This window comes from Leptosomus discolor, chromosome 1 (genome assembly GCF_034619465.1).
Source record: "Leptosomus discolor isolate bLepDis1 chromosome 1, bLepDis1.hap2, whole genome shotgun sequence".
Lineage (NCBI taxonomy): Eukaryota > Metazoa > Chordata > Aves > Leptosomiformes > Leptosomidae > Leptosomus > Leptosomus discolor.
Genome location: NC_141391.1, coordinates 160,978,613 through 160,992,439, shown reverse-complemented (window position 1 = coordinate 160,992,439; position 13,827 = coordinate 160,978,613). Strand labels below are relative to the sequence as shown.

Below are 13,827 nucleotides of genomic sequence, written 5' to 3'. Positions count from 1 at the left end.
GAAGTGCTCCCAAGTGCACACACAGATTTGTCTCCAAACTGTTTACTCCTAACTTGTTGAAGCCTTCTGCAGCACCTCACAGGCAATATCTTAACCTGTAACCTTCATCTAGAACCCCTCATTAAAAGTAGGAGGAAGATAAATAAAAAAAAAAGCTGCTTTTCTCTGAATGAGTAGCATCCCAATCACGAGAATCTCAGCTTCTTTTCAAGCCAAACATGGACCGAACACATTCCTTCAATGTTGTTTGACAGTCTGGCTCATTTTATCAAACCCAGTCAAGACGAATGAGACATGTGTTTACCCTTGGTGGGTGAGCAGACAAAAGCTGCATGTAATTGTCCTCTGGGTGCCTGCCACTCCACAGAGATTTGTAATTTGAAAAAAGAGATTTTCCCCGTCACTGGAGGAGACAAGCTGGCACCTCATCACAAAACATACCACTTAAAATAGCTTTAATGTGGCCTTGAAAACTAATTTTGGATCTGGAAAAATGCGGTGTAAGGGAAGACTGGAGTCACGTATTGTAACTGTCACTCAAAACCAAAGGCTTTATCATTTCATGAAGATCAGCAGATGTGTAAAGACACACCAAGGTAACCCAACCGGTTCACAGGCTTCGTTACACATGGTGATATTTGAGACGTCAAGAAGGGCTTCCTCCTATGGGCATTGACTCCCCATTGACCACCTCCATTCCTGTTTTTCTCTTTTTCCTCCAAAGTGCTGGCAGGTGGAAGAAGAGTGCCATTCCCATTGCCTAACAAAGCCAACTGCAGATTTGTATTATGATCTGCAGATTAGTTCTCCCTCAAGTTGCCATGGCTTCCAGACTACTTTCAGGACAGTACAGGCTGCCTCTGTGTTCCTTGTTCTAGAGCAGACATCATTCTTGGTGCTACCAGACAGCAGCTGCGTAATAAAATCAACTTCACGTTTCTGTTGAGGATCCCAAAATTGTTTCTCAAGATCAAAATGTGGAGATATATAAAAGGGCTGATGAACAGGCTTCAGGTTTTTGAAGATGGTGTCTCCATCTGGTTGGAGGTCATCTGCAGCAGAACAAATCAGGAGTTACATAGAAAGATGCAGGAGAAACTCATGGAGGCTACGAGGAATGGGAAAGCAGATCAGCCCCTTTCTCAAGAGATCAGATGCAGAAGGGGGCTGTGAGATGAGCCCTGGGGTGAGCTGCCCAGAACAGCATGGAGGAAGCCTGGAAAAGGCCAGAAAAGACACATGCCATGAGTGAGGGAGGTTGTGCTGAGCAGGGGCAGCATGAGGAACTGAGTTGGGCAGCACATCCCCAGAAGCTGAATGCTGCTGAAGCAGGGGATCAAGTCACAGAATCACAGAATCATGGAGCAGCAGGGGTTGGAAGGGACCTCTGGAGATCATCTAGTCCAACGCCCCTGCTAAAGCAGGTTCAACCAGAGCAGGTCACACAGGATCACATCCAGGCAGGTTTTGAATATCTCCAGAGCAGGAGACTCCACAACCTCCCTGGGCAGCCTGTTCCAGTGCTCTGCCACCCTCACGGTAAAGAAGTTTTTCCTCATGTTGAGTCAGAACTTCCTGTGTTCCAGCTGGTGTCTGTTGCCCCTTGCCCTGTCACTGGGCACCACTGAAAAGAGCCTGGCACCATCCTCTTGACACCCGCCCTTTAGGTATTTGTATGAGTATATATTTATATATTTGTAGGAGGTTTAACAAGGCCAAGTGCCGGGTCCCGCACTTCGGTCACAACAACGCCATGCAGCGCTACAGGCTTGGGGGATGAGTGACTGGAAAGCTGTCTGGCAGAAAAGGACCTGGGGGTGCGACTAGTCATCTAAACACAAGCCAGCAGTGTGCCCAGGTGGCCAAGAAGACCAACTATCCTGGCCTGTATCAGCAATAGTGTGGCCAGCAGGAGTAGGGAAGAGATTGTGCCCCTGTACTCGGCACTGGTGAGGCTGCACCTTGAATCCTGTGTGCAGTTTTGGGCCCCTCACCACAAGAAGGACATTGAGGTGCTGGAGCGTGTCCAGAGAAGGGCAACAAAGCTGGTGAAGAGTCTGGAGAACAGGTCTTGTGAGGAGCGGCTGAGGGAACGGGGGTTGTTTATTCTGCAGAAAAGGAGGCTGAGGGGAGACCTTATCACTCTCTACTTGAAAGGAGGTTGTAGCAAGGTGGGAGTTGGTCTCGTTTCCCAAGTAACAAGTGATAGGATGAGAGGAAATGGCCTCGAATTCCGTCAGGGGAGGTTTAGATTGGACATTAGGAAAAAATTCTTTACTGAAAACGTGGTCAAGCACTGGAACAGGCTGCCCAGGGAAGTGGTGGAGTCACCATCCCTGGAGGTGTTCAAAAAACGTGTAGATGTGGCACTTTGGGACACGGTCTAGTGGGTGTGGGGGCGTTGGGTTGGCAGCTGAACTTTGTGATCTTAGAGGTGTTTTCCAACCTAATGATTCTATGGTTGATAAGGTCCCCTTCTCCAGGCTAAAGAGCCCCAGGTCTCTCAGCCTTTCCTCATGAGAGAGATTCTCCAGTCCCCCAACCATCTTCGTAGCCCTCCGCTGGACTCTCTCCAGCAGTTCCCTGTCTCTCTTGAAGCGGGGGGCCCAGAACTGGACACAGCTCTCCAGAGGGGGAGAAGAACCACCCCTGACCCGCTGGCCACACTCTTAATGCACCCAGCACCCCTCACCCCAAATTCGCCTCAGTTCAGTCCTGCTCCTTACAGGCAGAGCTGCATCCTCCTCACCCTGAAAGGAAGCCCTGCATGAGCAGAGACGAACATGGCCGTGCCTGTGCTGGGGGCTCGGGGGGACACGGCTCTGCCCGAAGGGTGGGCGCTCCGCACCCCTGTGGCCAGCAGGACTGCCCCAGCCCTGCCGGGAGGGGGCGGGGGGCTAAACCCACCGCGGTCCATTAAAAAGATGCACAGGCCCGTTAGCAAAAGACGCCGCCAGGCGCAGGCAGAGACCAGGCCGCCTTCGCGCCTTAACCCTGCGGCCATCCCCGCCCCCCTCCCGCCGCCGCCGCCGCCGCCGCCGGTCGCCGAGCTGCGCTCTGGGCTCAGCCCAGGCCGCGGGGGACGAGGCAGCCCGGGTGTGGGGCTGGGCGGACGCCGCCTGAGGCTGGGCGGACGCCGCCTGCGGCCGGGGGAGCGGGAGGGCCGGGCCGGCGGGCGGCCATTTCCCGCCGCCCCGTGCGCCTCGGTGGCGACGGCGGCGGGTGCGGGCGGCCTGTGCCCCGCCGCGGCCCCGCCCCGCCCCGCGCCGCGCCGAGCTCCGCCCCCGCCCCGCCCCCGCCCCGCCCGCCGCCGCCGCCGAAGGTTGCCGAGCGGGGGTCGCTCGGCTCCGGCGGCCCGACCGGCGTTTCCGGAGATTGCCGAGGGGCTTCGGCCCCTCCCCAGCCGCCGCCGAGCCCGTGACCGAGGCGCTCCGGTGGGTCGGAACTCGTCTCTCCCGCTGCTCTGGTCGCGGCGTGGGGCTCGTCCTTCTCCTCCTCCTCCTCCTCCTCCTCCTCCTCCTCCTCCGGCAGCGCCGGGCGTCGCGGTGACAGAGCGGGGCGATCGCGGCGGGGGGCGGCCGGGGCTCCGGCGGCGCGGATGGCGGAGGGCGGCCAGCCCCCGCAGCAGCAGCAGCCACAGCCGCAGCTCCTGGCCGGCGGCGGCGGCGGCGGAGGGGCCGCCCGCGGCGTGAAGCGGGAGCCGGAGCTGGAGCAGCCCATGCCCGGTGGGGACGGCGCCGAGGGCGGCCACAGCAAGCGGCTGCGGACGGAGGCGGAGGCCGACGGCGGCGGCATGCAGGTACCGAGTAGGGCCGGGCCGGGCGGGCCCTCGGCGGCTCTCCCGCACCGGGAGCTTGGCGAGAGGGGGGCGGCCGGGCCGGGCTGGGCCGCGTTTAATTTCGGTTTGCGGGATTCAGCGCGGTGCTTACGGGCGTGCGGCCCTTTCCGAGGGGCTGACGGCGGGAAGCGGGTCTCATGCCCGGTGCTCCCCGGCCCGGGGCGGACGGCTCCCGGGGCTCAGCCCAGCACGTGGGGCGGCGGCGGGGCCGCGGCCCACGGGGAGCCGCCGCCGGGTCCGGCGCTCCGGGTACCGCTGTTCTCCGCCCGCCGGGCACCCTGGGGAGGCCGCGGATGGCGGGGCTGGGCACGGGGCGCCGGCGGGGCTTTGGGGGCCGGTGGGGTTTACCCGCCTCCACCTTGGGTCTTGTAAACCATCGGGAGGAATCCCAGGTGCTGCTCGGGAAGGGTGAAAGGGCTCGGGTGGGCGCCTTCCAGCTCGGTGCAGGGGCTGCCAACAGGGTTTTAGGTTCTTGTCGTCTTCTGCCAGCACATTTTGATCGTCCGCAAAACATTGCTCTTTCCAGGTGCGTTCGCTTTTGTGTTTGTGGGGTGATGCTGCCAAGGTGTTTCTGCTTTCCTTTGTCTGGGTGTTGTACGGGGTTGTTTTATTATGGCAGTTGCTCTGGCGTTTTTTCTTCCTTTTCTTGTGACGAGTATATTGGAGCTGTTTGGAAGCAGCGTGATTTATTCATCTGAACTTGTTTCTCTTCTCACCTTTTCTTGGGTTGGTAAGTGCTGCTCTCGGTTTCAGAGAGGAGCATCCTGTTCTCTCCAGCGTGCTTCTCATCTAGATGTCAAATGCTGGCCAGTGAGCTTCCCTTTTTATTTCCTAGGCTGTCCCCAGTTTGTGTGCTCAAGATTTTTTTCTTTTATTTTAAATAGTTTGCAGCAGGAGAGTGTTGTTTGTGGTTCTGTTTGATGGTCAGCCTTTTCGTGGTGGTCTCTCCACCTCACACCATCGCTTTCTCCCCAGCGTGATGGTGTAGGCTGGAGCTTCACACCTGAGTGTTGCTGCTTGTGCTCCTGCAAGGGCCAGTGAAAACCGTGCCGTGGTCTTTTATTCCTTGAAATACTATCTTCTCCCACACGTAGGTGTCAAGTATGACTCAGACAATGTGTATAATTGCAAGGAGAAAGATGCTCAGCATTGAAGGAGTGCTTATACGTTGTGTTTTACTAGGAATTATGAACGAGCACGTGAATGTGGTGACGTGAAATTCTTCCAGCTCTTTGGAGTCAAACTGAGGCACAGGTCCTGCATAGCTACAGGGGATGCACCAGTTTACCTGTAGTTAGTGGTTAAACTGGTTGCTGTTGATGTAAACCAGTGGTAAATGAAGAGAAAATTGCCCAGGAAGGGACTTGAACTGGTTTAACAAAATAAATGAGTACAATTTCTACATACATGAAAGGCTCCCCTCTATATTTACATTGAGGAAAGCGTTTTGTTATCTGTTCGATGAGTAGTACAAGATATTAAGATTGCAGCGTTCAACCATGGGGCTACCACAGCGTGCGTGCGCAGCAATGTGTAATACTGGTGGTAATGGTAGTTGGGACTAATGGTGGGTCGTAGTGGAAAGTTGGGGGTTATTTCTGTATCAAATGCTGGCAAACGGTGGAGAAATTAGGTGGCGAAGTGCAGCTTCTCCAAATTTAAATTTGAGTGTGTTTGTAGTCAGTATAACTATTCTTTAGACTGGGACGCCTGTATTGTAGTTACTTTGTGTTCTTAGTATAATTTTAATCTTTCCGTATGTATACAGATGGAAAAGGTTTTTCAATCTTTTCAATGTAAAAGATGAAAATAAACCTATATATATGACTGTATGTATATATCCACACACACATACCACTATGTCCAAGAGTTTCCCTTGACTTTTTTTACTGTTAAAGAGTGTGGTTTATTTAACTGAAGAGTCTTCTCGTGGTTGTAAGCGAGAAACACTAAATATGAAGTAAAAATTACAAATAATATCAGATCTAGGAAGATTATGTTCTTTAATGTTTTGGAAATTGGATATCTTTTTACCTAAAAGTTGAAACACAAGATTGCCTTTCATGAGGATTTCTGTTTGGATAATGTATTCTTTTGAAGTACCTTATTTTAGAATAACGGGTTCTTTTTAGTATATTCTCTATGTTTAACTGTACATAATGCTTACAAGAGGAATAAAGAGCCTATTATTTGATTTTTTTTTAAATTTTTTTTTTTTTCCTTCCCCCCAGTATATGCTACAGGCTTTCTGGAAGCTGGAAATAACACCAGCAACTGTTGTACCTTGTTTTTCCTGCAGATCCTGTCAATTTTCTACTTCCTGTTCCAGAGCCACAGGCTGTTGCTGTGTAAACTTGGTGACCTCGTGTCTCTGGGCTGATAGCGAGGAGTCCTGGGGTGCCACGCTTGCCACAGTTTCTTCTTTGCATAACCCCTACCTACCAGTGGTTCAGGATATGAACGTGGCTTGTAATGCTGAAATAAATCATTTAGCTGTAGAAATTACTAATGCAGCTGTAAAACTGATAGGTTTTTTTGGGGTCTGGTAACATGAAATATAAAAACTAGCCTATAGGAAGATTAGATAGTAGGTAGTTACCAAGATCTTGGGGCAAAGTGTGCCTTAAAGCTTAAAGTAGACCTTAAATTTACTAGGCTTCTTGTTTTCTGCTGTCTCAGGCCAGCATGCTCAGACAGCTTATGCAGTTAGGGTTTCATTATCTAATCCATCTTTGATCAGGCCGGATAAATGGTGTTTGGCCAGTGCTGATCTTGTTAGGAGGGTGGTGTAAAGCTGCTTGAGTTGGGATTGGGACAAATCGGATCATGGCTGCTATCTGCTTCTGGGACATATTTCAGTTAATCGTGGCGTGGGAGGAAAAGGTCCAGTTCAAACGGCTGCTTTTCAGCTGCCTCTGGTCCATAAGCAACAAAAATCAAACGCCACTGGCCAGGAACGGCTCCTGGAAGTATTTGGATATGTTTGTAAGCTTTGGAAGTGAAGGGCCCCAAAGGTACTGCTGCTTTATAACTGTATAAATACTAGCTAGGAACTAGCTTGCTCTCTGTGTGCTGGCTTGGATAGGTTGAATCGTTTGGATCAGCTTGCAGATCTGGGTAAAAATAGTCCCTAACAGAGGGGAGTGGGGGGGGGGGAAGTTATATTGGCTTAAGTCACTTGTGAAACCGCACCAAAATGCAGTTGTTGATGCAGCTGTATTTGCTGCTTTTCAGATGAGGTTGATTGCTGCACAGATGGAAGAGAAAGTACCCTTGCAATAATCTCTCTCCTCCTCTGTTCCTCGCAAGATGAAAGACAAGAAATATTGTGGCTAGCTGGGTAGTGTCCCTTCTTTCTCTTTGGAGCTGCAGACAAGGGGATAATTCCAGTGCACTGTGTTTGTCTTCCCCATTGAGGTGCTAGAGGTGTACCCGCCAGCTTACACTGCTGAAGAAAGTTATTAAAATATCTTCTGGTTGCTTTGCATGGGGTTGGATGAGTTAAATCAACTCCTTGTTCCGTCCCCAAGCTGAATTTTGATTTAACTTTTTAATGGGGTCTAGGATGGTTAGTGAATTAAAATTATACCTGGGGTAATATGCGGTTGGAGTTAGATGCAAGGTGTGAACTGAGCTGATCCCTGTTCCTCTTTCACGAATGACTTGTGTGCTCAGTATCCCTGAGTATTTGGGGGAATTGTTCTTCTGCAACCATGAGCATGGCGGACTGGTCAGGGAAGACAGATAATGCAGCTGTGGTCTATGCCTTATGCTGTCCACGTAAACTTGTAGTGGCAGCGATGAGTGGTGACTTTGTGTTGGCATTCAGGCGTGTCTGCATAGGGTTCATAAAGATGACTAGCGGTGTTGAGATCAGTCTCCTGTGACTAAATAATGACGTAATAGATGATAAGTCTTCTCTCTGCAAGAAAAATCTGCGGTTTCTCTTCCTACCGCAAGCCAGAAGATGGTCTGTAACACCCTCTACTAGCTTGGCTCCTTCCAACACAAAGACTGGAACCCTTGAACGGCAGTGTGCCACAGAAAGGGGAGAGCAGGGACGTTGCTGGTGCTTCACGACAACCAGTGTCCTCATTCAAACTATGGCCTGTTTGTGGTGCTCCAGAGGAGTGCAAGAAATCAATCTGCTGATAATTTCCAAAGACAGGTTTGGGTTTTACAAGTAAGAGGGATGTCTGGGACTGTAATCAAGAAGGGGCCAGTGAATAACAGCTTTTGTGCTGTGGGGCACCCTATGGAAATCTGTATTTTTTAATCTTACAGAAGAGAACATCTAGCTCCAGTAAACCGTGGAAAAGCTGTATAATCAGGTTAGCTTTTTCCTCTCCCTTATTATTCACGGCATGGCCATCTTCGTAAAGAGATGCAGAGCAATACAGGGTATACAAGATATTCTGGAAAAGAAATGTTCCAATTTTTAGAAGCTCACCCTTGCCTTGGATCCAGGGTGAGGTTTCCTGGGATGCTGTTTGGACGTACTATTGCCGATGTGATGAGACATAATGAATCACCTTTTAAGTTTGTTGTTATTTCTCTGTTTGCTTTTGTCCTTTTGTTTTTTTCAAATTTTTGAGTGTTATGAGTTAGACCTGACACAGTCTGGGAAGGCTTAAAAAATCTCCAGTTCAAAGAAAAAGTTTGGCAAACAGGCTGAAGTTGGGATTTTAGAGATGTGAAGAGCACTTTAATGTTGGCTCTTTTCTTGCTGTGTTCAGGAAAATGGAAAGCCCAAGTAAAGTATTCTGGATGCTTTAGTACCCCTCCAGGCTCTGTCTGTGTTTCTCTTTGGATTTCAGAGGTTTGTGTTTAAAGGTGATGGCTGTAGTTGAGAGGTTGGAAGCCAAATAGGGGTCGGGCTCTACTGGAGATGGTTTCCTTCTGCTTATGTGTACCAGCTGTAGACATACGCTTTTTATTTTTCCTTTTCAGAATTCCCATGTAGAAACATGAACCTGCTGGCATTTTGCAGAAAGCCTGAACTCTTCCGTGTGTTTTGAAAAGGTTGCCCACCTAGCTGAGTTTGCAGCAGCATGCCTCTCTCCCAGGCATGTCCTGAGAAATGCCCTCTGTCTTGCTTTTCCTCCCAGTGACCTAGCAAGCAGGGCTCCCGCCTTGCATGTTTGCATCGGGCTTTCAAGACTGTCTCAAAGAAGTGCCGGTCAGTGAAGGTTTAGCAGCTGTGTTGCTGTGCTAGCTTCGTGCTTTATTGTGGCTGCACCGAGGGCTGGTGGCAGTAGGAATAGGGGAACACAGGAGATGCAAAGGATGCAGCAGTAAAATGAAATAACTGCTTTGTTTGCACTAGTGGTAGGGAAGCCAAACCGAAGTCGAGATGGACCTGAACTGGATTCTGTGTGTGGTCCACAGCCCCCTGGGGACTGCTGCTGGAGGCCATACCCCTGTTAGCTTGGAAAAATAAAGCCTGTTGCTAGCAGGCTTTGATTTGCTGCACAGGAACCTCTGCTCCTTTGGAAAATGTTAGGGGTTGCATCAGTTGAAGATGTTTTAAAACCTGTCGCTCTATGCTGCTGACTTGTCTCATGGCATGGAGCAAACCTTAGTTTTCATACAAAGCCAAAGAGGAGGGCAAGTGTTTTGGTCAGCTGGAAACCTCTTATTTAATTTGCCCATCTCGGATATTACTTAACCTTCTGTGTGTGTGTGTGTGCGTGCGCTTTTGAAATGTGGTGGCTGAGGGATCAGAGGAACATCCAGAAGCGAAGTGAGAGAAGCAATTAGAGGTAACGAGTTCCAGTTCATTGAAGCATTCTGTTGATCTACATTTTACAGTGGTATTGAGTGGACGCTGGAGTGTAGCTGTCATGAGATAATCCCGATGTTTAGGGATTAGAGCTGCTTGACTGCATTTTGGGCCTTAACTCCCTTTGCTCTCCAGTAAATTTAATTTTGCCAGCAATCTTTTCTAAAATCAGGAAAATGCTAGTTTGGAAGATATGTATGTATTTTCCCCAGCATGCTTCCCCCTCCCTCTGCTTCACCATCCTGAGCGCACTCCCTTTTTTCCGGGTTGGGTTTGAGATGTTTGTAGGAGCCAAGCCCAGCGATGGCAGGGGCTGTACGAAACAGTCCTTACCAGGCTTGAACCGTGCCACCGTCCTGACCCTGACCCACAGCGCTCCGCTCCTTGTCAGGGCTGCGCCGAGCTGTCCCACTGAGCTGTGCCAGGGCACCTCTCCTGCAGGAAAGCTTTGCTGTCTGCTTGGCTTTGCTGAGAAGGGTCTGTCATAGGTTGAAGTTTCTAACTTGCGTTGTTGGTTCTGGAGGTTTTCCAGGGTGTTTGGGAAGAGGCTTGTGAACCGTTCCAGTCTCTTTCTCATTTGGCTTGTCATGTGTACGTACAGCATCTATTGAAACCACCCCAGCAGCTCTGTTTGCTGGACTGAAGGAAATGGGATGCTTACTCTTTAGCAATGATATGATGTATTTAGGTAGCTGTGAAGTAGGAAAGGTTTTATACAAAAGCCCCCTTGTTTAATGAGGGACAACAGCTGAACTTGAGCTGGATCCAGCATCTGTTTGGGCAGAGCAGGAAACTTTGGCAGTTTCTGCCAGCTCAGTTGGTGCGACACTGGTGTTCAATCAGCTATACCGTTGCAATCTCCTAACCTTTGGAGTGTGGGCAGAGTGTACTTGTGATTCATACCGATTAGAAAAGAGGTCACGAGATCTTTTACTTGCATCTCTTGGGTAGGACAGTGGGATTCAGTCTGACATGGTTTTGAAGTGGCTTTGCGTTCCCGGGGCTTTTGCTTGTGTTTGTCTTTGTCTGGGAGAGTTCGTTGTGCAGGAAGATTGCATGCTTGCTTCAAAGAGTATGGGTTAGAAGCAATTGTTGCTCTTTCTGTATGACTTTTTTGGGTTTTATCTGCTTATAATTGCCTCAGCAATGGTGCAAGTTTTAGCATAGAGATGGGGAAGAACCTGCACCATTTAAGGCGGAGGGGGGCCACGACCCAATGTGTCAGCACTTTTTACCCTCTGGCTGAACGTAGTTAAATTTCCTTTAATAGAGGGGCTGAAAAAGCAACCTTATGTGGCATTTCTGTGTGTTGCGAATATCAAAATATTCTCCCCAGAGGCCTTTGAGGCCCTGGGATCTGGATCCAGCTCAGGTTTCTTCAAGGGACTGGAGCATGCTCTTTTAGCTGAGGCTTTCTGCACAGCTTTTCCCCTGCTATTTCTGTAGGAGATGCTTGCAGACACTTGGGGTGGTTGTCACCGTTGGGGGCGATGCCTGGGAAGAAAATCCCACCAAGGCGTCACTTAAAAGCCTTGATTTAGTGCTGCGTGGGCTGAGGAGAGGCTGTAGCTGGGATCCTAGGCCTATAATTTGCTGCTTGCGGTTGCCGTTCCCTTACCCGGAGAGGGGTGGAAAGGTCGCCTTTCCTCCAGCCAACTCGCACCCCTCGAGTGGGCGAGGCGGGGGAAAGGCTGGGGTCTGCCCTGCTCCAGGGCTGGGCACCTTCTCCCTGGGGCCCCGGTTCTGCCGGCAGCGTAGCCAGGCGTGACTTTCCGAGCAGCTGCTGTAACATGGAGCTTCTGAACCATCTCTGCCTGGCTTTTTGTTTTTATTCTGTTCTGTGGCTTTGCTTCCTTTCTGTGGGAAGAAGAAATGAGGGGAAGTGCATGCATTAAAGGGCTTCTCTATTACCCTTTGTACTCTCCTGTCCTGGAGAGAAGGTCCATCAGAGGCCCCTTTCCTATCCTTGTTTCATGTTAAAAGCCCTGTGTAGCCTTGGAGCAAAGCTGGACCAGGATGGAGTATGTTTTGTAGGTGCTTCTCCTTGCCTGTAGGCACCAGTTCTTCTCAAAGCTCAGGATTTGAGTGACCTGGGGTGGTTCCTGGGATTAAAGACCACTCTCTCTAAGTGATTCTGCTTCTATTCCTGTGATTGGGACCAGCCACGCAACCTGGAGAGATCCAAAAGGTTTGCTCAGGGACGGAAGCCTAGGCTGTGGTGTTGCTGCAGCAGATTGAACTGTGGGGCATACTGAAGGAGGTGGAAGTTGGCATTGTGGTATGGGCAGACGTTCTGGGGCTGGTGGGATGTACAGGAGCAGGAAGCAGGAGTTTGCGTGATGTCGGCCTCAGGAATGATCTGGATTGTGGAGGAAACTGAGGCGGTAAAGTGTACGCATCACTTCTGCTGGTTTGCTGAGATCTGAATGTCTCTTGGGCAGCCTGCAGGAGAAATCAGTTGACTTTTGAAGCTCCTGCCTGTCCTGTTATTTGTTTTGTCCAGGAGCGGAAGTCTGTGAAAACGCAGAGTGCCCCCAATGCTCCAGTTCCAGGAAGAGGTGTGTTAAACTACAGCAATGCTGTGGGTGTCGGTATTTGTTCTGGGTGGTCTGAAGCTGCTAGGCTTGGTCTCGTCAATGCGAATGGGTGAGGAGATAGAGAGTGTGCCAGAGAAAACAGTGCTGCAGTGGGCTGCACCAGGGGAGATTGAACACATGGTGCCTCCAGCCTGGTAGGGGCTGGAGCTTGTGCCCGGCAAGTGCCCAGCAGGAGGATGTGACAAGAAGGCACCGTGTGAGGTCTTAATTATGTGGTCATACATTTTATGTTTTTGGAGATGACTTAATCTCCCTAAGTGCATCAAATGGGTAACGCTCACTGAGGTGCTATTAAATCCAGCGTGAGTTTTGTTATCAGTTAAAATGGGTGTGAGGTCAGGCTTTGGACTGAGAGCTGTTCAATATTTTGTTTCTTCCGTTTCATCTCATGTGTGACCCTGAACTGAATTTACTGCAGATAATTTAAACCTTGCACTGAGTACAGAACTATTAATTTTAATGGTCTCTTCTATGGTACTCACCGCTGTAGTGTGGGTGCTTCACAGATACTAATGATCTTATTTTTGCTGTTTTCCTGAGAGGTAGAAAAGGTATATTATCTCTTATTGTAGAAATGGGGAGTTGAGGTACTGGTAATAAGACCAGTTTTGCAAAAATCCCATTGACACTTGCAACCTGATTTACTTTTTTATTTGTATTTTTTATTGTAGCTGATGGCATTTTGTTAATGTTTAAATTCTTGATCTACAGCTCTCTACAACTTCCACTGTATACATGAATACCTACCACTTCCACAGGCTGATCCTTAAGTGTATCATATTGGGCAAGTGTAAACTGATGTTGTTTTCATCTTAAAAAAACAGGAAAAAAGCCCAAAACAAAACAAAGAAGGGAAAAGCTTGAGTTAAGTAACTTGGTCATCATGTAGCAAAACTTTACTTGGAAGATGAGGTTTGAAATCTAACTTTTTAAGTAGAAGGGATATTGCTTGTCTTTTATCTGCAAAACCACATACCTTTTGGTTTCTGCAGCCATTTTTTCTGCTCAGAATGCAGCACTTCCTAGGCTTGAATGAAGCGGGGGGAGCCAGGAAAAAAATATCATGTAAGCCCAATTTGTTACAACAATCGCTGCACATGAGGAAACAGAGTGGAAGCTGCATGGATAGCTGTAACTGGTGGGTTTTAATCCACAGCCCTTGACTTTTCCAATTGAAATGCTATTTTAGGAGAGAATGTAGCTACCTTGCCTTTTGAGTTAAAAGCATGTTTCAGTCTGTTAGCGAGCAGAAAGCTGCTGCGTGGACAGGAAAGGCAGGATCCGGCTCCTGACTGTGCTCCCTGTGCTGGCTGTGTGGGGGACAAGCAACTCTCCCCTTTCCTGGGGAACTTTTGCGGGTCTCAGTGTGAGTGCCTGTGGGGTTAGCAGGGAGAAGAGAGGGGCAAGGTAAGGCATGTTTTGCTGGGGAGGCTTTGTGAACATTTGGGCTGCAAAAAAATACTTGGGATTCAGGTGTCTGGGGATGGAAAGTACTTGGGTGATCGTGGACGTGGTATCTCCTTCCTTTTACTTGTTGGATAGTGTGTCCCTGATGCATCCCATCCCTGCCTGCTTTTTATTGCTTTGGCGCAGGTGTTCAGTTCTGTTCT

The 13,827-nt window shown here is 49.7% G+C and overlaps 1 protein-coding gene across 3 annotated transcripts in view; it reads left to right on the top strand.

Annotated features, from left to right (window-relative positions):
- The first annotated feature begins 3,598 nt into the window (after positions 1-3,598).
- The window catches only part of RBFOX2 (RNA binding fox-1 homolog 2), a 169,333-nt gene continuing 159,104 nt past the window's right edge, over positions 3,599-13,827 (top strand). For all 3 annotated transcript variants that reach the window (XM_086468718.1, XM_086468726.1, XM_086468735.1), the window contains exon 1: positions 3,599-3,799. In XM_086468718.1, the coding sequence (XP_086324844.1) occupies positions 3,599-3,799 (201 nt within the window). The remainder of the gene's footprint in view (positions 3,800-13,827) is intronic.